Source organism: Amblyomma maculatum, chromosome 9 (assembly GCF_055883805.1).
Source record: "Amblyomma maculatum isolate TAMU_Amacu chromosome 9, ASM5588380v1, whole genome shotgun sequence".
Taxonomy (NCBI): Eukaryota; Metazoa; Arthropoda; class Arachnida; order Ixodida; family Ixodidae; genus Amblyomma; species Amblyomma maculatum.
The window spans coordinates 115,322,452-115,348,111 of NC_139352.1; the positions used below are offsets into that span (position 1 = coordinate 115,322,452).

At 42.4% G+C, this 25,660-nt stretch overlaps 2 protein-coding genes across 2 annotated transcripts in view; both read right to left on the reverse strand.

Moving 5' to 3' along the window:
* Positions 1-1,026, reverse strand: part of LOC146180199 (mutS protein homolog 4-like) — a 59,236-nt gene extending 58,210 nt beyond the window's left edge. The window contains exon 1 of the mRNA XM_084579433.1: positions 986-1,026. Coding sequence (XP_084435559.1) covers positions 986-1,014 — 29 coding nt within the window. The 5' untranslated portion in view covers positions 1,015-1,026. The remainder of the gene's footprint in view (positions 1-985) is intronic.
* Positions 1,027-3,026: 2,000 nt separating this feature from the next.
* Positions 3,027-25,660, reverse strand: part of LOC146180200 (mutS protein homolog 4-like) — a 31,746-nt gene continuing 9,112 nt past the window's right edge. The window contains exons 4-11 of the mRNA XM_084580346.1: positions 23,070-23,218; positions 17,911-18,101; positions 15,831-15,952; positions 14,035-14,255; positions 12,665-12,859; positions 12,143-12,262; positions 8,772-8,838; positions 3,027-4,069 (exon numbers count right to left, since the gene is read on the reverse strand). Coding sequence (XP_084436472.1) covers positions 3,843-4,069; positions 8,772-8,838; positions 12,143-12,262; positions 12,665-12,859; positions 14,035-14,255; positions 15,831-15,952; positions 17,911-18,101; positions 23,070-23,218 — 1,292 coding nt within the window. The 3' untranslated portion in view covers positions 3,027-3,842. The remainder of the gene's footprint in view (positions 4,070-8,771; positions 8,839-12,142; positions 12,263-12,664; positions 12,860-14,034; positions 14,256-15,830; positions 15,953-17,910; positions 18,102-23,069; positions 23,219-25,660) is intronic.

The following is a 25,660-nucleotide window of genomic DNA, read 5'->3' on the forward strand; positions in this document are numbered from 1 at the left end:
TGTCTAATAGATATGATAAATTGAGCAAATCTAGATGCCTGAGGCATTTTCATAATAATTATTACTTTCGCATTAAAAAGCAGCTACTCTACGTACAAACCCCAGTTTCAAATTTAACAGATCAGGTCGAGTTTCTTCTTGTACACATACACGTACACATCACCTGGCCTGCACTGCTTCATCCAGTCTGATCTAAATCTGTTACATCAACATGTTTTCATAGGCTGGTTCACTCTAGTAAGTCAAGTCCAACACAGATGAAGACAACAAAACACACAATGACAACAAACACACACACAACAAAACACACAAGTGCCAAATATTTGTTTCATATTCTCTCCTCTCTGATAATTTGTTTACCTTGCCAATAAAAACCACAACAACATCCACTGAAACTGGGTTTTCTAAGACGCTTATGAGCAATAGTTAGACACCAAATTTTGATGGCCTTTTGCTTCTTGTTAATGATGGATAAAACATACCTGTATAAGAATCACTATGTGGTTTCATCTAGAACAGCTAAATAATATATAATTGAACTTTCTTTCATCCCTAGTTTCGGCAGCAGAGATATGGTCGTTATGTCATAATCAAGCCTAGGTCATGCACAGCATGTAAAAACAGCGATACAATCGCTGAATCTTCATTTGTTGTGATTCCTGTTCATGTGGCAGGATGGCTATAGCATTGTAGTGAACTCAAACAACACAGAAACGATTAAATCACTTCTTTTTTTCATCCCTCACACGACCTAGACTTGACTTCGACATCACAGCCATCGCTCGACTGTAGAAACCGAAACTGAAACAGATGAGAAAAGAAAGTCTGTTAAAACTTATTCAGTGGTCGTAGGCGAATAGTGATCTGTGCACATCAATGTCTTATGAATCATTATAAAGAACAAAACTCGAACCCAAAAATAAGGTGTCCATACTTCTTTATCTTCAGAGATGTGATCATCATGGCTGAAGAAGCAGCAACGTACCTTGAGCTCAGGCGGGCAATTTCATGCATGGCTTCTCTGGCTCGATCTACAAACAGATTAAGACAATAAAACATAAAAAGGAATATTTAATGAGGTTTCTTTTTGTGCTCTTGTCAGAAAATACCTGCGGTATCCTTACCATTCATCTTGATCTTGGCCCAAGAAGGACATGGATTATGCAGATGGAAAAAGAAAGGTGCAAGCATTTATGACCAATGGCTAAGTTGGCAGGGGAGCTATTTTGTGCCTCATCATTTTATGCTCAAGTTATAATTAGGTGACTTATAGTTAATCCCCTAGAACAAGAAAAATACCCAGAAAATAATTCAAGAAATGCTTCGGCGTGGCAAAGACAAAAACAAGACGTAGAAAACACACCACGGAATGCCAACTAACAAATAATTTTATTGAAACTCGCGTCAACGAATGTATGTCTTGCGCTCACCAAAGACACAGAAAAAAAAAAAAAAGATGAAATGCAGTGAAGAGAGCACTCCGCACAAAATGATTAGCAAACGCGGCGCGTGTGACCCAGCGAACATTGTCTGCACCAAATCTAATCATTTTGATAGAAATTGTAATTCTTTCTTGAGCAGTGTCACAGATGGATTGCTCACACAGGTGTTTGTCCCCGAACGAAGAATGACTGTTGCTTTAAAAATTTCTCTTTCAAGCTAGTCTTTCCTGCAGCCTAAAATAACCCCCCATGGAAATAGATGCCTGGTAGACTTTCTTCAGCTGAAAAAGCACATTTCCAGCTGAATTTCTAGCTGGATTGCCATTTTTCAGCTGGAAAGGAATGAGATTCCAGCTAGTTATTCCAGCCAGCTGGAGCTTGACTGGAGGTGTAAATTTTCCAGCTGGAAATCTCAAAATTCCAGCTGGACATGATTTCCGGTTCTAAATTGTTTTAATTTGGGTACACGGTTCGTAGTCCAGCAGGAAATGAGTGTTTGTTTTCCTGGCCATGTGAAGACGCTCTGTTTGAGTTGTAAAACTGTTGTTAACCTTGTGTTCGCAAGACTTTAGAAGGGCGGACTTAAATAGGGAAACCACAAGGCCACGTCTTACAAGTTTTACAAGTCCACTCTTCTGAATTCTTGCGAACACAAGGTTAACAACAGTTGCACAACTCAAACAGACTCAAACAGAGCGTCTTCGCATGGCTGGTTACAAGTCGTCCCTGATGGTGGGAGCTGCGGAATTGTTATTCAACAATCTGATGCACCTAGGAAGAGCGGACACATCACAGGAACCTTCAAGAGAAAAGAAATTTGAGGTTGTACCATACATCCACAAGGCTTCACACAACCTTAAAAACGTGTCTATGAAACATGGTGCCAGCATGGTTTTTACAGCACCTTGTAAACTGTCAAAACTATGCCCAATGGTTGGAAGGATGTAATCAAAGAGAATAGTCTGCGGCAAAAAACACAGAAATCCTTTCATCCCATGTGCAGCAGGTGTGATCTACAAGATCAAGTACAACTGCGGCCAGTTTTATGTTGGACAAACCGGCAGGTGCGTAAATGACAGACTAAGAGAACACTCAAACTTTCTCTAGAACAGCACGGGGGAGCACCTGCTGGTGCACTGCAAAGGATGTGGTTGTTTCCTACTTTTCAGCGGTACAGTTATTTTAGGCTGCAGAAAAGACCAGCTTGAAAGAAAAATCTTTGAGGCAACATCATTCTTCGTTCGGGGACAAACACATGCGTGAGCAATCCATCTGTGAAACTGCTAAACAAAGAATTATAATTTCTATCAAAAAGATTAGATTTGGTGCGGACAATGTTCGCTGGGTCACACGCGTCGTGTTTGCTAATCATTTTGTGCCGAGTGCTCTCTATATTTTATCTTTTTTTTTGTCGTTGGTGAGCGCAAGACATACATTCGTTGATGCGGGTCTCAATAAAATTAGTTGTTAGTTGGCGCTCCATGGTGTGCTTTCTACATCTTGTCTTTGCCTGCTATGCTGAAGAATTTCTTGAAGCCTGGATCACAAACTGGCCTACAAAACAACCTTTCTAAGCAGAAAATAATGTTTAGCTCTGAATACTCAAAGTAAACTGTAAACAATTTTTGTTTGTTGATAACTGCTCTGATACGAATGCATCCTCAACAGAATTAGACTCAGCAGCATTTGCACACGTAAAGAAGCAAAGGGGAGAGATGGAGCCTAACTAATCTTCACAGTGTCATGCTATCATACCAACTAATATTTGACTATCATGATAAGAGTATGTACAAGAGGAATTTCATACAGGAAGGCTTTTGCACCTTGTAGGAAATACAGCTGGCCTCAGGTACAAATTCACTACCTTCTAGAGAGTGGTTGGCATCATCAATGCCCGTTCTCTTTTATTGAAATATTTGAACATGCACAGACTATATAAAAGTTTTTTTTTCCTTCATTTGAATCACTGCTACCCACTAATGCAACTATGTCCATTGCAGGACAAATTCCTCTAATCTTTATCACTAATTAAACCTGCCCAACATTAGTAGCAGCCACCATATCTCTACAAACTTCTCCCTGTCCACCTTGCTCTCTGCTAGTCCCTAGAATGCTCATTTTCCCCCAAAACTAAAAAGCTATTTCCTAACTTTAAGGAACCAATAAGGTCATCTGTTCTGTACATTACATCCCTTGCACATGTCCATTTCCAGCTACTGAATCCAGCTTAAATACACTAGTTGTTAGTAAGTTGTGTCATTTGTATATTAATATATAACAATCGTGCTTTAGTATTCCTGTGTGAGAATGCTATCCCTACATTGACCTTTCTACTGCTTACCCCCGCTTGCAACTGAATTTGAAGCCGTTTCATTCAGGTTGAATGACACCTGGAGAAGTTCAAACTCTCTCCCTGACCACCAGTAATAGACAGCCATTCAAGTGACTCACCAGACCGTCGGTGGTGAATGAGATGGTGGTCTTTGTGAGTGACACTTTGATGAACTTGTCAGGCAGGTCAGGGATGCGTCGCGTGCAGTTCATCTGGATGTAGAAGCCCCGCAGCTGGGAGTAGGCCACCCTCAGTGGCAGTGCACACTCCTGGGCCAGGTCCTTCTCGACCATCTCTGGGCATTGCGGGACGCCCGTCACATACTACAAATACAAGCTCAGCCTGTTGTCTAAATCGAGGAAGAAGGGAAGCACTTGCATACTTGAGCAGCAGCAGATGTATTTTGTGTGCATTAAAGGGGCACTAGGACAGTGCTGTCCAATTCTCATTATTAATAAAAGACGACCGGGTTTAGTAAAGCATGCATTTATTGCCAACGAGATTGGATTTAGAAACCCATTTTGTTTTTCCTTGCTGCTTGACTCAAGCTCATGATGTCCCGAATAAGAAATTAAAAGGCTGCTCACAGATCCGCATCTATAAAAAAACATTTTCTGGATATCATATCAGTTTGTTTGTGAAAATGGCGCATCCCATTCTTCAGCCTTTTCTAAACTCACAAAAGATCCATAGTGAGTGAAAGAATGCCGTCATTACAATGCAGTAACAGCTTATGATTAATGGCTTACGACAGGGCTTAATGTCCCAAACAACATATGGGCTATTAATACCGTTTCTTGGGCTAGTTGGTTCATATTTGTACTGTGAAAAACTGCGCCGAACTAAACACACCACAAGAAAGAAGACGAGACAAAGGCGCTACTCACAACTGAATTTATTGAAACCCACGAGTGATCTTATATAGGCTAAGTTTCCAAAGGGAAAGAAGGATGGGGAGAAAGATAGGGGAAATCATCAAACGACCATTGAGAATGCAGTGTTGGTTGCAGTTTGCGAGACCCTCCTTCAAAAGATCTAGAGCGGAACGCGAAGATGTACTGGAGAGGATCAACGGAGGACGCAGAAGCCGCTTGTTGTGCCTTACATGCACAAAACCTCGCACATGCACAACGTGAGGAAAGTGGCCAACAGGCATGGTGTGAGTGTCGCTTTTTCGGCTCCCAACAAGTTGGAAAAGTTGTGCCCCCAAATTTACAACCCAAGAAAAGGGGGTTGCCAGATAAAGCACGACTCTCCGTTTACAAGGTGTTCTGTTGGAGTGGTCTATGCTATTCCCTTGACGTGTGGAAAGTTGTACGTAGGCCAAACTGGCCGATGCATCAACGAGCGTTTGGGGGAACATGCACGAAATTTGTCAGATTTAAAAGACAAGTATGCACATTTGGTTGCGCACGTAATCAACTGCAACAGATGCGGGGCCAGGTTGAATGAGACGAAGATTCTTGGAAAGAGTAAGGATAAAACGGCACGTGTTAGTTTGGAGGCTTTCTACATTAAGAAGTTTGACAGCAGGTGTATCAGCATCCCCTCATTATCTCTTCTGGCCTCCGAAATTAGGTTTTTAGATTCTGTTATCCATTAACAGTTTTTTTTTTTTTTCCTTGTGTTCTCGATGGTCGTTTGATGATTTCCCCTATCTTTCTCCCCATTCTTCTTTCCCTTTGGAAACTTCGCCTATATAAGATCACTCGTGGGTTTCAATAAATTCAGTTGTGAGTAGCGCAGCGCCTTTGTCTCGTCTTCTTTCTTGTGGTGTGTTTAGTTCGGCGCAATTTTTCACAGTACAACATATGGGCTAAACTGATGCCACCCCCCCAGTGGAAGGCTCCTGAATAATTTCAACCCACTGGAGTTCTGAGGCCTACAGCACAGTAGCAACACGGACAGAACAAGAACACGGATGCAAAGACGGGCACTGACTAACACCGTTTTCATTGTCTTAACTGGCTTATATATGGTTTATAAAAAAGGAGACTGTCTTCTGTTGCAGAACTACCGTCCCATATCATTGACGTCCCCATGCTGTAAACTATTAGAACATATAGTTGCACATTGTATGAACGAATTTTTAGAAAAAAATCGCGTGCTAACTAGCTTCCAGCACGGGTTTAGAAAAGGACTCTCGACGGTAACACAGCTAATTACAGTAATAAATTCATTTGCTTCCTGTATAGATAATAAAGGCCAAATTGATGCAATATTTTTGGATTTTGGCAAGGCATTTGACAAAGTTCCTCATGATAAACCAATTTTTAAAATTAAAGAAATTGGCATTCCTGATATTTTAGTAACATGGATTAATGCACACTTAAAAGACTGCAAACAGTTTGTTGAAGTAGGGGGACAACGTTCGGGCTCTCTCCCAGTTTTATCCGGTGTTCCCCAAGGAAGCGTTCTGGGCCCTCTGCTTTTCCTTTTGTATGCCAATGATATTGTTGAAGTTGTTAACCCACCAGTGCATATTCGATTGTTTGCTGACGATTGTATTCTATACAGAGAAGTTACAAATAGGGAAGATCGATGTGACCTGGACAATGCCTTGAACAACGTTTTCGAATGGTGCGACCGATGGGGCATGATTCTGAATGCTGATAAATGTGTTTATATGCCGATAACCCGAAAAACCATACGTCATAGCTACACATATAAATTAGGCTCTCTCCCTCTTCAACAAGTATCCAACTACAAATACCTAGGAGTAACCATAAGTAGCAATCTATCGTGGAACTTGCACATAAACAATATCTGCTCTGCTGCATTTAGAAAATTGTGCTGCTTAAGACATAAACTAAAAAATGCTCCTTCTAACATTAAGCTACTTTGTTATTCTTCATTAATTAGACCTAAACTCGAATATGCATGCACAGTGTGGGACCCGTATACTAAATCTAACGTAAAAAATCTGGAAAGAATACAGAGAAGAGGTGTAATGTTTATTTTCAATAAATATGCAAGGTCTGACTCCCCAACCACTTTAATGGAGACAAATAAAATTGAACTACTTGAACATCGAAGAAGAAAGCTTAGATTAGAATTTATTTATCAGTTATTACATAACAAACTCGGTTTGGATCCGTCATCATACTTAACGCCGGCATCAACCAGACAAACTCGTCAACACCATCCCAGTTCCCTAACCCCTATATTCGCTAGAACAGACACTTACAAATTTTCGTTCTTTACACGCACAGTAACAGATTGGAATCAGCTAGTTAATCCATTGTCCCATGAGTTTTAACCAATTGTTGCTATACTGTGCTGTCTTTTTTTGAAGTGTTGCGTTTTCTTTTGTGCCTTGATCGACTTGTTCACCTACCCTGCTTGGACTCAGTGTCCGCAGTATTTTGTAAATAAAATAAATAAATAATAAATAACAGTTGTATGACAACACAAGGGAAAGAAGAAAGAAAAAGAAAAAGGAAACAAACTAATGAAACAGCAGCATGATTATCTCATTGCTCCTTTTGAAGCTTTGCTGCTATTCGTGCACGTTGGATAATATTGTTATCCAACGTGCATTGTTATCCAACATTAAAGCTAAGTTAGAAAATACTGTTAAGGCTTTTTTCCAAAAAGCAGAGAAAATTTTGATAGATACCAATGACAATCAACACTGCTAACTGAATGCAGTATTGCCTGTAGTGTTCATAATAAAAGGGACAGACATACGCGCATTTCAATTACTGCACACAGTTTTTAACTTGAAATTGTGTGTGCCATTTAGTTACTTCATTTTTTTTTGAGGCAGCCATCAAATAGCCCCCTTTTTATATGTTGCAATTAGCCCACTACATCTGGCAGTCTATTGAAAGCCCCTTTAGGTTTACTACATAAATTAATAAGCAAATAAACATTTCAATCTCGTTTATGCGTAAGTCATGAATGTGACAAAAATAGCCAGGTGATAGACTGTAAAATGTAGCACAACACCTGTTACAAACCGCTGATTATATTTTTTACAGAGACCAGAGACGACTGAATCAAGCAGCTCTCAGTAAGACAAGCCACAATTATCATTCTTTGCCAGCACTGAAATTATAGAAAAGACAGTGTCACTGATTTGCCTTCTTTGTTCATGCTATGCTTTGTACATTATTTTCACGATGACCCCATTTGCTAGGGCCCTTACTGAGCCTGTGGCAAGTTCACATAATCCATTCAAATGCATACGGCATGCGCCCAAGTACAAGTTGCATTTCAGTCAGTGCACAAAGCTACTTCCCTTTCTCACTGGCCAGCAGTGAAAGCGTTATCGATGTCGTACTTGATGGCGTTGTCAAATGGGACACAAGAAAAATGAGAAGACATGCAGTTAAGTGGGCGAATAAAAAGTTTCGTCAAAACTTTTAATGCCAACAGTTATTTAAATGTCCAACATAACAAATTGCCAAAGGTAGGTATCTCAGTGCCTGAAAGGCGATTTTATTCGATTTATATGGTTAATGTAAACTGGCAGTACGCAAATGTGGTACATAGCGAGGTGCAGCGCATAGCGGCAATTCTATTGTGAACCGCCTCGCACAGTGCATTTCCACTCGCAAATGCAGGCCTGCCTTTAACGCATGCAAGATTCTGTTTCTCTAAACGTGCCTTTCCGTGAACACGATCAAATACACATGTTATTTGCACTTATTTCTTCGATAAAAGCTAGCCAGAGACCCAGCGCTAGCTAGGTCACCAAGGTGAGCTTCGGGTACCTCGGCACAAAATGGCGGACAGTGCCGCCTCTAAATTTGGGTAGTTGCCGGCCCTACCCCTCCGCCAAACTATTCCGAAGGGGATATATGGCTCTGGCTAGGGGTGCCATTTATTACACTAAACTTGGCAGTAACCACTTCTCTTTCACAAATGTTCAAGGGCAGAAGAATAGTAGATTGCCATGGTTTTTGAACAAACTTACTGTGAAGCAGCAGCAATTCATGAATACATGTGCTGTACACCGGATAAATCTGCAGGAGAGCACAGCGCAGGCTCACCGTGAATGTCATCTTGCACTTCTGAGTAGGTCTTTCGAGCAATGTCGAGGAGGCCGTTGACTTCGGGCTGAGTATTAGAAAAGGGTCAGTTCTGGTGAGATCAAGACGACACTGGTTTGCTTATCATTGCCCCTGAACAACTCCCAGAAAGTTGTGTGCAGCTTCTTCTCACTGCTTTATTTACTCAGACTCTATGTCCTATGAGAGATTTCAAACCAGCAAGATGTCCTTTACCATTCAGTTTACAAGCAGAGCTGCATTCACTGAAGCATAGAAGTCTACCATCTCTTTCCTCCTGCTCTCATCACCATTCTAACTCTTTTTAGATTTCTTTTTTTTTTTGTAGTTCTTTTTTTGCTGGAGAATAAGGTTACCGAATGCAAGCAGCACTCCAAAACAAAACCTTGTTAGGGCAGGAAGTTTGTGTGAGCTGTTAGGCATGCTGCAAACACAGGCACAATTTCATAATTATCATCATCACCACCATCAGCTGGACTATACCTACTGCAGGGCGAAGGCCTCTCCCATTTTCTTCCAATTAACCCGATCCTGCACTAGCTGCATCCACTTAACCCCTGCGAATTTCATAATCTCATCCACCCACCTAATTTTCTGCCGCACTCTGCTACGCTTACCTTCCCTTGGAATCCAATTGGTCACTCTTAGAGACCATCGGTCATCCTCTCTTCGAACTACATGTCCTGCCCATGCCCATTTCTTTTTTTTAATTTCGACTAGAATGTCAGTAACTTATTTCCCTGACCCACTCTCAACGCTTCCGATCTCTTAAAAGTTAAACCTACCATTTTCCGTTCCACAGTTCTCTACGTTCTCTTTAACTTAAGTAGGACCCCTTTCATTATTCTCCATGTTTCAGCCCCATAGGAGAGTACCAGTAGAATGCAACTGTTATACACTTTCCTCTTGAGCGATGCCGGCAAGCTGCTAGTCATAATGTTTGAGTACCTTCCAAATGCGCTCCATCCTAATCTTATTCTCCTAGTTATTTCCCTTTCGTGGTCCGGATCTGCGGTCATTACAGCTACGACCATTCTTTAGAGCATGCTCAATTTTCCCCATGTTATACTTCCTTATGTCGGCCACCTTGCGTCAATTGTGTTTAACCAAAGGATATACAGCATTACATTTCTGACAAACCACACAGAAAGACGAACGGGACAGGCGCTGACTCCAACTAAGTTTATTGAAAGATACATGTGCACATATATAGCCATGGTTCATCAAAAATTCATCAGAAATTTAGCGCTGTATATTCTTTGGTTAAACACAATGTCACACCAACTAGCCCAGCAAGAGATACTGCTGTGTCAATTGATTAGATTTGATATCTCTGCCAGTTCTATCCAGTCTGTTGGGTTGGAGGCTTTCATACTTTGGCGCTTCTTAATCAAGTCTTTCATCTGCTTAGACAGTTGACAAGTATCCTTTCTAACAATTCTACCGCCTACTTCTACAGCGCACCCAGTAATGATATCTCTGAAATTATTGTTCATTGCTTCTAGGCTAAGGTCGGCTTCCTCGGTTCGAGAGCCTGAATTCTTCTACTTTTCCCTTTATCGCTAATTTGTTGATGGACTTCTTCCTCACTAGTCTGATCCACTTCCTCTTCAAATCCAGATTAATTTGAGACCTTACCATCCTGTGGTCACTGTATCGCACCTTTCCGATTACCTCTATATACTGCATAATGCCAGGTTTAGAACACAGTGTTACGAAAATAAAATGAGAGGCTTGCGCTCATGCATGAGAGGTGGTGGTACCAGCAACACACACAGTAAGGGCCGCGTAGGCTAAATGGCACGAGAAGCAGCGGGCGGGGGAGAGCACGCAGTGAGGGAGCTTAACTTCCTCTCCCCCTTCCTCTTATTCCTTGGGACATGTTTCAGCCCCATAGGAGAGTACCAGTAGAATGCAACTGTTATACACTTTCCTTCAGGGTTGAAGAGACCCTTAAAAAGAGGACCGCTCGTCCCGTCTAGGCAGAGCTGAGCAGCTTACTCTCAGGACGAAGTCGGGGCAGACCTGCCAGACTATCAAAACGAGAGCTAGCCCCACCCAGCTAGTCGTAGTCATACGCGCCGCCACTGCCATCACATGCGATGAGAGCGTATCCATGTCCATGACTTTGAATATGTGACTTCGCTGTCAGACGAACCGCAGGAAACTTTGTCGAGGCGCTACCTGCCAGGCACGTACTGCACCCCGGTGCAAAAAACCGAGTAAAACACAACTTCGCATTAGCGTGAAATCTAAAACATAACAACAGTATGAAACCAATTTCATTTTTAGTATCCCCGTTAGGGCTTCTCCACGGCCACTTTCGGTTTTTCCGTTTGCTGAAGAACGTATTCATGATTCGTAAGTAGTTGCCCACTGCATGGTCTCCAGCTAGCTTTCTACCTAACTTGGCATTAAAGTAGCCCATCAGTACAGTATAATGGGTTTTTACTTTCCCCATTGCCAATTCTACACCTTCATAAAAGCTTTCCACTGCCTAGTCATCATGACTACATGTAGGTGCGTATGCTTGTACAACCTTCAGCTTATACCGCTTATTTAGCTTAATTACGATGCCGGCTACCCTCTCATTGCTATAGAATTTGTCTATATTACCAGCTGGCGGAGACTCTTGAGAGTTCCTTGGACTGCCAGAAGATCAAATCAGTCAATATTGTCGACCATAAACGCTGACTGCTCATTGGAGGGTCAAATTCTAAAGTTAAAGCTCAGCTACTTTGGTTATCTGATGAGAAGAGAGGAGTTGCTGGAGAAAGAATTGATGTTGGGAAAGGTTGAGGGTCACCGAAGAAGGGGTAGGCAGCGAACGCGATGGTTAGATGGCATCCTCGAGGTGCTGCAGATGAAGTTATGTGATGTTAGCAAGATAGTGAGAGACCGGAAAGCGTGGCGTGATATGATCCATAGGGTCACGAAGAGTCAGACACGACTGAACTGAACTGAACCAGCTATATACTTATTGTCAAGGCAACCTACTCCTAGTTCTCGCCTTTCGGGTAAATTTCGATAACACAGTACATGCCCGCCCTTCAGTACAGTGCATGCCTCATTTAGCCTCCTCACCTCGCTAAGCCGTATGATACCCCATTTCATGCCTGCTAGTTCCTCTAATAGCACTGCTAAACTAGCCTCACTAGCTAAGGTTCTAGCATTAAACGTTGCCAGGGCCAGTTTTCCTATGGCGGCCTGTCCTCGGAGCCAGAGAACCTTAGCACCCCCACTGCGTCACAGGTCTGACCGCCACCGTGGTCAGTTGCTCTGCAGCCGCTGGTGACTGAGGGCCGGGATTTTATAAGACTAATCATGGGAGGTTGTGCACACACTAGACTGACCTTTATGCTGAAGCAAAGCTGCAGGACTCTGTTCCACGTGCTCTTCTGGTAGGCAGCGTCATCCCTTATTACCGTGCAGATGCGTTCGTGCATTTGGCCATACCGGGTGTCAGTGATATGCTATGTTAGGAGAGGGATAAATGGAAAAGAATATTGATTCCCACTCTTAGCTGCATAAATTCGAAGAGTCAGTGGTTATAAGACTCTAATAAACCCGCGTGCTCTGGTGCTCCATCATGTTCAGATAAGGTCCAACTGATTGCATTTACATATGGACTGACCATTCATAGTGGCCAACAGAGCATTCACATTTGGCTAAGTACAGACATAAAACATCCCAAATGTCCCACCCAGTCATGATGAAGGCTGCATGAGGTACAACGCAGACGATGCATGCACAGGGTGGCCACCAGAGTTTGGCCAAGAAGAGATTTTGCTGTAAAATAGGGTGCTCTTAGAACCCTGCCTCCAGTAGCAGAATAAAATGGTCTGAAAGAAGAACCATCGCTTCCAAGCACTCACGTCAGCGTATGTGCCGAGCAGAGTTCCCTGGCACTTGTCGAGCACTATGCGCAGGGGCTCAATGTGCTCCAGGATGTGCTTGATGCAGACACAGTTGTGCACCGTTGCCTCCATGGTGCGCAGGGTCTCCACCCGTGGCACCTGGACCAGGGCGGCCAGCAAGGACTCCATGTCCACAAACTTCACCAGCAGAAACTGCACGACACCAAAGGCCACACTGGTCTTGCAATAACCGACAAACAGCACACCTTTGTTACATGCCCACCCCTGTGCTGTGAGTACAACAGGTGTGCAGGTGTGGTAACAGGTGTGAGCAGGTAAATAGGTTTCAGGCACCTAAACACCCAATCATCATGTGTACATCTGTAAAAAGGGTGCAAGCAGGTGTCAGTTCACACCTGACACTAATACAACACAGCCATTGCACTCAAATTTTACGCAGAAATAGCACATGGTGGCTGGTCCTAATCAATGCCACATTTGTCATGCTTCTTGCTGTTTTCACAAAGAAATATATTAAAGTGATACATACCAATTACAATGCCAAGATGAAACTAGAAAACTTTCAAGCTGTGCGTCAATAACACTATCAGCGGATGAGCTCATAGCATTTGCAAATTTTTTTCATTTTTCTACACTTTCCTACCAATCAAATCATCATCATCGGCGGCCTTTTTTTTTTTCCCCTACAGGCCAAAGGCCCACAACCCTCCCATTAATCCTGTCCAGCATCAGTTACAGCGCCTTATATCCACACAAACTTAATCTCATCTTTTCTGGGCACCTCACTCTTGGAATACATTCTGTAACCCTAACTATCAATGATTAGTAATCTTTTCTTCACACTACATGCCCAGCCCATGCTCATTTTTTTTCTCGATTTTGACTAGAATGTCATTAACTCGCATCTGTTTCTTTATCTACTGCGCTCTTTTTCTGTTTCTAAATGTTACACTAATCATATACCTTAACATAGGTCATTGTGATGTCCTCAATTTGCATTCAAGTTTTCTCATTAGCCTCCAAATGTTTACCATATAGACGAAGGCTGTCAAGATACAAATGTTACATATTTTGCTTTTGAGGAATACTGGCAAAATGCCATTCGTGACTTCAGAGTATTTGTCAAATTATTTACATCATTTAAATTACTTCACTCTCATGAGCCAGACGAATGGGATATAGCGCTTGAATTCTTATTTTAGTGCAAAGCACGTCCCTGAAAATGCTAGAGCTAACAATGATGATCTATTCTTGCTTGCTTACTGAGGACGGTGCATTCACTGTTCTCACTTTCATTCATGAGATAGGCTATTCTGCAATCTCCACTCAACACCTTCTCCCCCTTCCCTAATCCTTGTACTGTGCACCTGGAAGCTGTAGAATAGCTCCTCGCTGTCCAGAATCTGCTGCACGGCTTTCTGTCGCTGCACGATGGTTGCCAGTTCGCGGGGCGGCTGCAGCATGTTCATTCGGAGAAGCCTTGAGCCGCCGGGTGTCTTGGCATGGTTCAGCACACCAAACAGTGATACTGCGCTTCGTGGAGCCAAGGTGCTGGTGAGCAGCTCAAGATCATGCATTGTGGTTGAATCTGCGAGATATCACGAATGAGGAACTTCCAGGCACATTTTCGTTCGCCCATTTACATAAGGTGCACCACATACAAGTAAATCCATTGAGAAAGGGAACAAATTACCTGCCTTCATCCAATTATTGTTTTAAATGAGAGTATTAGTGAAACACTTATTTATTCTTTTCTCCTACACAATGGCAAAAAAGCTATTTATATTCTTGCTTAAACCCGACTTGGGTTGTTGGTTTCGAACTCATATGATAGTGTTAATTTTTCCTTTCTCATTGTGGTGATTTCCATTCTTTTTGTTTTTTACTATCTTGCATTTGTTTACAAAACTGGGGTTGGTAACAGAAAGAAGGATAAAAGCAACAAAACCTAAATGGGTGACCGTAGTTGGTTTCTCTTTGAGATCTCTGCATGCATTTTTGTTCCAGGGCACTTAACAAATGCACTCTGTGAACCCTGACTCATTAACGTCCGACTCAATTCTATTTTCTTTACAATGCCTGCATGCTCTTGCACCTGTGTGCACTAGACTTCCAGTATTGTGCATGAGGCTATAGTCAGATATAAATTTGCACGTGACCCGGCTCATTAAAGGCAAGCTATATACTAGATCTCATTGTGTCCACCTCAAAGGGAGTTGTATACTTTAATTGCTGAACACAGTGTGCAATCCCCCCCCCCCCCCCCCTCCGCCTTTTCCCCTTCACCGCCACCTCACATGTGACAATTCTCTAGTGTTTGAAACGGGACGGCTTTTCTGGCGGCAAAAAGGGCAGGCAACTAACAAGGTTACTAGTATTGCTTTTTTGTGCCAGCAGAGAAGGTGGCGTAAAGGGAGAGGGGGATGTGGTATGAGTAAGATGAACAGATGCTGTCAGATGAACAGTTCAGTTTCTATACTATATAAACGTAATAAAGCCGAGTTGCTTGACTGCTCTCTATGTGCAGACTTGGCAACTTCTTTAGTTGTCCTGAACATGGCCTTCTGGACAATCAGTACTTGGTCCACCAGCTAGCCACTAGGTTGGAATTTAGAAAATCAATTGGACGATACAGCAGGGAGTCATGAAACCAAATACACTTAGAAGCCAGTTGCATGATCCAAATGGAATGGAAGAATCAACTGGAATGATCAACTGGAACTATAGAGACACCAATTTGAGCATCCATTTGGTTCCTTGAGTACAACTGGCTGTTCTTCTCAGTCCAACTACTCCCAACTAACTTTTTTTTCTGCTGGATTGTGTCAATTTCTCTTGTTGTGATGTCTGCACTCTTAACCCTTTCATCACACTAACTACCCCATTTGCCATGGCTCAATTCTTTCTCTCTTTAAGCTACTGCTATGTAGACAACACGTTCGCACTGAGGGAGAATTATTAGTACCTCTCATTTGTCCATATCATAACTCACCCTGACTTTCTTTCTTCCCCAGTGCAGAGCATACAGGCTAACCTCTCTGCCTTTCTTTGAAAGCAAGCCTCTTTATCTCCTGTGTTGAACCTTCATAGTTAAAAGCAAAAGGTGCGAATGTTTCTCTGCTGACAGAACGCTCTGCATGAGGAAGCTGCTATATGCACCCACCAATTCGAGCAACTCCTTCTCCGGTGCTGAAGGTGACCTTGATGGAATGAGCCGTGCAAGCAACATTCTGCATCACCTCCACATAGTGGATCAATGCAGCTGTGGCCGAGAGGGCATAGTATCTGCGAAATCCCAGCGAGTAAACTTATGCAGGAGTAGCCAAAGCAGGTGCAGTAATGAAAATGGGCACTCACCAAACGTAGTGAAGCACACATCAACAAAAACATGCGAGAGCTTACTGCTAGAAATGCAAGCACTCAGTACACACCCACTACACGATATAAGGAATAACTGATAATGACACAAATATCACAGCGCAGCCTTTCATGAGACCTAGCTCCCAGCTTCAAATTAAATGCAATCAGCATTATTCGAGTTACTGAGAACATTGCCCTAGTAGCACATGGGCTACTTCTTGTGAAAAATATGAAAATAAGGCAGTGAAAATTTAACACTCTGAATTAATGAGGCCACGATAGGATGCATTTCAACTGTTAACGTCTACCGATTTCTGTTAGCACAAAATAAAGGTGGCCTGGTTTGGTTTATGCGGCTTTTTAAGAGCAGTTCCACTTACCGAATTGTATACATTGATTTCTTTTTGTGCTTAATACGTGCACATGGGGTTGAAGCCCCATCAGGCGTTTCTCAGCCTTTAGCTTTGGACCCCCTTAAAGTTTAGAAAAAAAAAAGGAAACTGACTCAGACCATGAGAGACACCATAGTGGAAGGCTCTGGAAATTTTGACCGCCTGCGGTCAAAATTTCCACACCCACCGACACCGCACAGCACACGGGCACTTTGCTTTTCGCCTCCATCAAAAAGCGGCTGCCCCGGCTGGAATTCGATCCTGCGTCCTTGGGTTCGGCAGTTGAGCCCCCACTGAGCCACCACGACGGCGGCACAAAATAAAAAGCAATATGAACAATATACCCAGCGAATGAAAAGAGAGGACAATAAAGGCATCAAAGTTGGCGTACCAAGGATGAAAGCAAAAACCAAAACAAAAAAAAAATAATAAAGCTACAATAATCTTTTGTCATCGGCATGAATACAGTAGAGTAGACCATGCCAGAGACAGACTGAAATGCACGAGCCAAGAAACTAGATACTTTAGAAAAAAGAAATGCTCATGAGTGTAATGGAAATGTTTCAGCATTAGCTAAGGCATGACAGCAAAGGATTTTGTTGCCTCAAAAAGTCAGGCGGTGAATTCAGACTTGCTAAGGACTGTAATGACAATCTAAAGCAAATGCCTTACGAAAGACTTAGAAGGTGGTTAGAGATTACGAACATGAGCCCTCGCAGTAAACCGTGTAATACGAGCCACTTTTTCATGCTGTGGTGTTCAAAACCGGGTTTTGCCCACCAAGGGTGCAGCGAAGTTGGCACAGCCTTTTCCAAGGTCGCACCCCTTAGGAAAGCCTGGCCTTGGATGCTTGCACCCATTCTAGTCCAGCAGTGGGTCTTGAACCAACCACCCTCCATATCTGGTATGACAGCCTAGCCATTAACACCTCGCCTCTAAAAGTGCTTAAATGCACGCGTGCGTAACTTTCCAACCTGCCAGGCAAATGTGTGGCAGATGCCAACAATACGAAACTGATGACTGAGCTACTAAAAACTAACTCTCCATAAAATATGTTGCTTAAAGACAAGCAAAACAAAACTACTACTACATAAACCTACAATAACAAGTAAGAGGAGTACACATAGCTCATTGTCACTAACTGCCATGATGATTTGGCATTATTCATGCAAAGCAAATATCACAAACTTATGGATGAGGCGGCCTGCTCTTGTGTTGTGTTATGTGGAGTTTAATGTCCTGAAGCTGCTCTGATTACGGTTGAGGATGTTGCAGGAGAGAGCTCTGGATTAGTTTAGACCAGCTGGGGATCTTTTAATGGGCACAGGCATCAGTCAGCACACGGATGCCTTCTGTATTTTGCCTCCATCAAAACGCAGGCATGAAAACTGGGTTGCAATCTGTCTTCTCTGGCTCAGTAGCCACGCATCTAACCACTGAGCCACTGCAGCTGGTGTTTGCCACCACGTATTGCACACAAAATATACTCACTTGTTAACGACCTCCGTCTCGACCGAACTGTACTCGGGCACGCATAGCTGCCTGACATACTGGATGCCGAGGTTTTCGTTGAACAGCTTTCGTGCCAGGCTGGTGATGGTGGCCATGGGCATCTCCTGCTTCAGCTGACACACCAGCTGGGGCATCAGATTGCCTTCCAGCACAGTCTTGGGCAAGAGGATCTGGAGGGGGGACAATCTCAGTTACGCAGGTACAAGACACCATATTGACACGGTGTGCCTTCAAAACATTGCAACTACTGAACTCCGCGAGAGAAAAAGTGTAAACTGGAGGATACCAAATATGAACACTGCAACAATGACACTGGCTACAGTCAAGTAAATGTCAAACTTCTCCTAGTTAAACTAGTTAAAAAGGCATACTGCTCTTTCCCCTTCAGTCAAAATGAAAGCCAGGATAATTCCAGCTCGCCCCAATCGGATGGTACCCCTGTGACAATTAGTCAACATAGAAATTACCATACGGCATCTAGTACATCTTACAAAGTGTCCCAGCTAAGGCAAAGCACGATTAAAAAAAAAAAAAAAAGCTTAAGCATTTTTCTGAGTTGAATTGAAATGAACATTGTCAGGATTTATTAACACACCCTCGAGTATCCTTTTTAGATTTGCCTACACGAACAACTTGTTGACATTAAATAATTACCTTTTTAAATATTGGTCTTATTACTCAGGTGCGAATAGGAAAGTTATTGAGCCCCACAGTAATGATCTGACACAGGTGCGTCTCACGAGGTAGCCTTAGTGCAAGCCCTTTTTATTCGGCAAAAATTACAGCATAAGAAGTTTAAAATTATCACACGATAGTGCACTCCATGCAATCAAGTGTACCGCTATTACAGCACTGTCATCCACGACCTGCAGAAGCACTCCACTTTGCCACTGGTTGCAAAATAAGTGTTAATGGCTGCTGACAGCACGCCAATTCAGCATGTTGCCTACAGCAGCTGGCAGTTATCTTAAAGGGAGCCCCAAACTGAAGCTCTGTTATGAGCAGTGCAGAATGCGCAACTTTGGTAGAGTTTCACCAAATCGGCGATTAGGAAGCTGTAATTGTGGTGCATTCGAGCACACTGAGCCTGCTGTCCTGTGGCATTTTTAAATTTCACGAGCTTGCATCTTTGCTGAATAAAAAGGGCTCTGTTAAGGGCTCAATGAGCTCTTCAGAAGCACATGGGATGGACCCATGTGCTTTGTGGTGCTCAACAACTTTTCCTTTTACACCTGAGTGTTCAGAGCAATATTTAAAAAGTTAATTGGTTAATGTCAACTAGCTATTCATGTAGGAAGAACTAAAACAATATCTCAGGATATTTAAAATAAATCCTACCATTCAATAAAGTTCAATTCAAAAGCGCACCTATATTTTCATTTTAAATCTTGGTCCATCTTAGCTGGGACACCCGGTAATTATAACATGTCTGGCGCACAATATCCTGATATATACATTACTTGCTTACCTAGGCACACAAGTGAAAGCTCACAATTCATATGAAAAAAACATACTTGGCAGGCACATCCACATTTAGTACTTGGCTTTTCTAGCTATTTTGCATGATGAAAATTCAAATAGATTGGCTCCTAATCCATTTTCCCTAAAAGTAAGTGCTTTCTACTATACTACGGTAGAACCCTGCTATAGTAAACTCGGATAAATAAAGTGAAACTCAAGTCCAAGTTCATCTTACACAGAAGACTACAATTTCCCCCCTTCATAGTAAAGACATTTTTGGTAAAAGTAGGTTGTAGTAAAGTCCGCCTGGCCGCAGCGACGACTTACCATGAAATGACATAGCCGCCCGCGCTACCGCGAGGCAAACATTAAAAAAAAAAAAAAAATAATAGCACACAAGTGTCCTTTTAAATGGCTTCACCACCAGACTTAACAGCATTCAGAAGAAGCCAACTTTCCGTAAGCCTTGGAGCCATGAGGGAAAGCATGAAGCGCGTAGAAAAAAAAAAGAAAAGTAAAGCGGCCTCCAAACATGGAACGAAGGCTGCGCGGTCCGTTCACACAGTAAAAGAATGTAAAAGTGCAGCGAGAAATAGCGAAGCAGAAGAAATGGCTGAACATTGGCATCACTGTAGAGCACGAATCAGCGGAAAGAAGTGGAGGTACAGCGTGTGCGGTCTTGCAGCACTTGACTGCAGCTCGCATATATCATCTATAGCCTTCTTTTAAAAGACAGAAACAGTGGAGAATGATGCCATGTTCATGCAAGGCTTTGGTTTTCACTTCTTATCTAAGTCAGTTAAATTCGTAGCCATGTGCTCACGCTTAGGAGGTATTTTCACAAGATGTAAACAAAAATTCTTACATCTGAAAAAATGAAATGGCATGAAGAGATGATAAGACACAGATAGAAGGTATATTAGAGTGTTTTTTTTTCAATTAATAACAAGATGTGTTCAGTAAGTAGCCATTTAATTACTAGACAGCACCTCCAGTGCCATCTCCAACTGACATAGTAAAGACCCTTATATAGTAAAGATTTCTGCTCCTCCCAATGACTTTACTATAAAGGAGTTCTACTTACTTATAACAAATTGGCACCACTCGTATGAAATCAAATTTAAAGTGCTTTGTCATTCAGTAGAGTCAAGTACTTAATTGTTACTCAATGTATCAACCTACAGAGATCCCTTCTTCAGGGAGCTACTGAATCTGGATTCCTCTCCTGTTTGGCCATCACCTGATCTGAGGTTGAGCCATTTATCGTTTTGCTTATTTGCAAGTAACCAGACTATTCTTGGTCACTTCCAAAATAATTGCATTTCTAGCTAGTTCCTGGCTGGGGCAAGTCCAATTTGTGCAGCCTTGCGACTGGCACAGTCCGCTGTCCATTTGGCATTCAAATAGACCTGTATAGTTAGTCTTCAACTGGGACCAGTACACTTCTGGATGGAATCACCAGAGCCAGGGTAGCATATAATACCAGCCTAAAACAGCCTAGTGCCTGTCTGAGAATTTTAACCTCAGCTGACAACCACACAAGAAGAGAGGAAGACTAATGTAATCAGAATGGTGTGAGCATAGGCGTGTGGCACCCCCCTAATTCGTCTCAGGGGAGGGGGCGACAAGTAGTCCTGTACCTTTACTCTGCCGCACCTATGCTGTCAATCATGAAAGCGCAGGGTTATGGCTATGCAGGCTTTTTTTTTTTTAAATACTGCTGGCCAAGGACCTGCGACATTGCTTTGCCCGAACTGCTTACTTCTTGCCGCCTCTGCCCCCGGAAAACAGGGGGCTCAAGGAACTGTTGTAAGAAGCGCATCGTCGTGTCATTTTAAATTTTGCATCCATGGCTAAGCTTGCTTTGTTTTTTAAGTGCACAATATTTGATATTGAAACGGGAAAAACAAGCGCACTGATAAACACACACGGAATGAAGAAAATGGCAAGACAAGTGCTAACAATCGAGTTAGCTCTTGTCCTGTCATTTTCTTCGTTCCGTGTGCGTTTATCAGTGCGCTTGTTTTTCCCCCTCCAATGCTAAGTACCATATAGCCCAGATGCAAGTTTTCTCACTAGTTTGTACATGTTGCAATTCCATCACATCAAAATAACTGTGTTATAGCTATTCATTGCCATTTGGCTGTGTCTTGGTGGGAATAAGGATCGAATGGAGGGGGGGGGAGGTGCTGCGGTGAAACTTGGTTCCCCCTAATGCAGAACCCTGCGCACGCCTATGGGTGTGAGAGTGACCATACCAACACACACAAAGATGAAGACGACAAAGAACATAGCTTCTTCTAAAATTTCCCTGGTTGATATGCTTTCTATGCCGTGGTAACACTTTAGTTGTGCTACACTACAAGATCCCATTAATGCAGGCATCAAGGGATTAAAAAAACATCAGAGTTATTCAAACGGCAAATGGTCCTTTGAAACTGCCAAAATCCGTTTGCAGGAAAGTAAAATTATTTTGGTGATAGCCCGAGGTAATGGTAACCTTCTGATAGAATGAAAACTGCATGAGAATGATGATTTCTCTCAGTTCCATCAAATGCTTTAACTCGCGTACACTGTGCGGAGTGACAGAAGCAGGACTGCTCCAGAAAAGGGCTGATTAAAAAAGAAAAAAAAATTATATGCACAAGAATGCATTTTTGTTCATGTAATTCTGTCGAGGAGCCTTCGACAGCCTGCTTCTACTTTTGCTTTTTCTTGTATTTTTTTCTCCAAGAAGAAAGCAAGCCTAAAGCAGCTCCAAAAGCTTAAAGGAAAATTCAGTACAAACAAGATGCTGACAGGCACATGAGCTGTTATTCATCATCATTAAGCTTCTCTGAAAGCCTACCACCACGTCTGTCACCATCTCGCTGCAGCGTGTAAGAAATTTTTTCTGTTCAATCACGTACAGCGCAACCTGCCCATCATTAACACTTCCAAACTCCTGCTGGAACTGATGGGTTCAGGTGGAGAAGTGTTGCCTCAAGCAGAATAAAGAGGCCAGCAGTTTCATCGCCAGCGAGAGCAGAGATAAATTATTTTTCTTACTTCATTGCCTGATAGCTGGAAAAATACTGTGCAGGAGAAAACTAAGTGGAAACCTAAGGGACACTCAGGACAAATAGAAGTTTGTCTGTATCAAAGACATACAGTGTTTTGATCTCAAAAAGCTTGGTTTCACATACACACAAAAAAAGCATTTTTCATAAGCTTGAAAAAAACGAATCAAAACACAGATGTCACCATCACCAGCCAATTTTGCAACAATGTAAAATACATGAATCAACACTGTTTCTGGGTGCAGACACCAAGGACTGTGCTATCCACCACAATTCCCTTCCAGCTAGGTGATAGTAAGCCACCCTTCTTTCTTTGTCTTACTTTCTTACCTGTAAATGCATCCTTTGCTACCAAACACTATAGCTGGAATAGAATTTATTTGTGCTAAAACAGTAACTAGAGCGAGTTGTCAGTGGTACCACTTAAAGATATCATGCCATGAGACTGAGTAGGTTTAACTGTTAAAGAAAAAGGTTTGGGTGAGGCAATGTATCTGCTGCACGAAATTCACAGAACTAGCAAACTACGGCTAGATCAAATGATTACACTCCATCAGTCTGCAATCATTTTGCGCCCCAAAATAAAGTTTGGCTGATGCGAGCTGTCCTGCACACTACCTCATGAGGGTCAAGCACTTGCAGCTTCATGAGGGTGTTAGTGTACATCCTGTTGTCTGGGAACTGTGCCAGGACCAACTCCGGGTTCCTGAGGTCGAATGACGCCATGCCGATTTCCCCCCTGGCAAGTCCTCTTCCTTCGGCAATAGCTGCAAGTGTGCACGACAAGGACAAAAGAAAAAAAAAATCATACAACTTTGCCATTACACCCACGAAACTGGTGCCTGATGGAAAGATGCTGTAATATTACACTTTCAGATCTACACTGCCAAGGTGGCTTTGCAAAGGCATGTGCACAAGGGAGGCAGGGGGGAGGAAAATGCTGCCCCCCCCCCAATCCTTTAAGGTGGATGCGAAGTCTTCCCCATATTTTATCTGTCGCAGGTTTTCTGACGATACTGGCGGCCGAGAACCCATGATGTCACATTCCAAGAACTGTTCACTTACCACCTTTACATCCTGAAAGAAACTCGAGAAACTATTATGAGAAGTGCATCATCACGTCAAAATAGAGAAGCTTGCTTTGTTCTTTAAGCACAAAGTATTCTGCATAAATTCCAATTCCATCACATCAAAATAAACATTTTATAACCATCTCTCATCTTTGCATTGCGTTTTGGCAGTAAGGGCCTTGGTGGGAAGGACAGGGGGTGGGGAGGCGCTGCAGTGAAACTTGGCTCCCCTAATGCACAACCCTGTGCACACCTTTGTGGTTGAGATAGCTCTTTAAATATTACACCTAATAAGGCGGCAAGAGAGGGGAAAAAAGAATGAAATGTCGGTTAAACAAAGCCGATAAACAAAGGTGACAGCTATCAGAGAAAAGAGACCACACTGTGCATGCTGCAAGTGACAAGAAAATGGATAGGCTGAGAGGGGAAACAAAATGATCAAACCAAGGCATAAGAGTTGTAATTTTAATAACACTCTTGCAAAAACAGGGGGAGTGGGGGAGAGGCATTGTAAACAAAACTAAGTCATGACGGCTACCCTGGCCTTACCAATTAGTGCTGCCAGCCATTAGGAACCTAACCATTGGTTGACCTGAATGACATACAAAACATAATGGGGTACCACAGCTGTGGAAAAATTTAGAAACAATTTCATTCCTTGCTGTGGAACAATACAACATTTGCAACCACAACGACCTCATATATTGAACACTTTAAGGTGATTAGTTTAACAATATTTCAGTGCCTAGCTAGGTTCAACTATCAGTACAAGACAACTGATGAGATTCATAATGTTATTAACAAGCAAAGCTTTCTGCAACCTTCACAAGCCTCAAGGACAATCACAGTGCCTAACATAAAACACTACTTCTAAAAATTATTAAAAATGTGATAACATTATTATTTTGAGTAAATTAAAATTTAGGTATACTATATGTCAAATCAGTACCAAGGCTTCAAATACAATAAATATAGCTAATAACAAGCACTTATAGTTGTTTTATATTCATCTTTGAATTGAATGATAATTAGTTTTAGTGGTATATATTTTTTGTACCTCCTTTATTCAATGCCCTTCCGAATCTTGAAAGCAATTATACGATCAAAAACTTGTTTTATATGCCATACTTGCTTCTGTTGCTGCCACTGAGTGTAAAATGTTTTGCAGAGGCACTTAAGGCTACTTGGCTGCTTATGTATGAGAATTATGATGACTGAGTGATGAGTCACCAATATGAGTTACGACTATGCATGTCTGAAGCATGAACCTTAAGTATATGTTACTTCTAAGGTGCTGAATAATGCTACACTGCACAATGCATATGAGTAATGACAATATAGAATATTAGACTTCATCATTAATGACTATACATACCCTCTTACATATATTGTGCCAACACATACACTGGCATGATGACATCATCTGAATTTCATGCCATGGATGTTGCCAAAGTTTGTGGCAATAAAGGCTCTCCAAATGGGGCTCTAATCTGATTTTGCATTAGCTGATTCGATTGACCGTGACAGGTGACGGTTGCCAGGTAGTTTTATGATGGCACTCTGACTGACGACAGGCTTACCTCATATTTGGACCTCTAATGCTTCCACATTACAGTGATTAAATTGCTACTAAATTAAATTAAATTGTGATGGTCATTGGCATGTGGTTCATCATCATCATCATCATCATCATCATCATCAGCCTGATTATACCCACTGCAGGGCAAAGGCCTCTCCCATATTTCTCCACTTAACCCGGTTCTGTGCAAGCTGCATCCACTTGACCCCTGCGAACTTCTTAATCTCATCCGCCCACCTAACTTTCTGCCGCCCCCTGCTACGCTTTCCTTCCCTTGGAATCCAGTTTGTTACCCTCAGCGACCATCGGTTATCCTCTCTTCGCACTACATGTCCTGCCCATGTCCATGTCCACACGTCAATGTGGTTACATGACGTCAAGTATAGTGCACTACCACTGGGGCTTACACTCTGCTAAAAGCTGTTGTCTGTCTGTCCGTCTGATCCTCTTCAGAAACATGCTCTGACCATGACATGCATTGCACGCATGGAGAAGAATCGACATGAAGTTAGGCTAAGCAATCAGTTGTCCGGCCCTGTCGCCTGATGACTACTACCTGC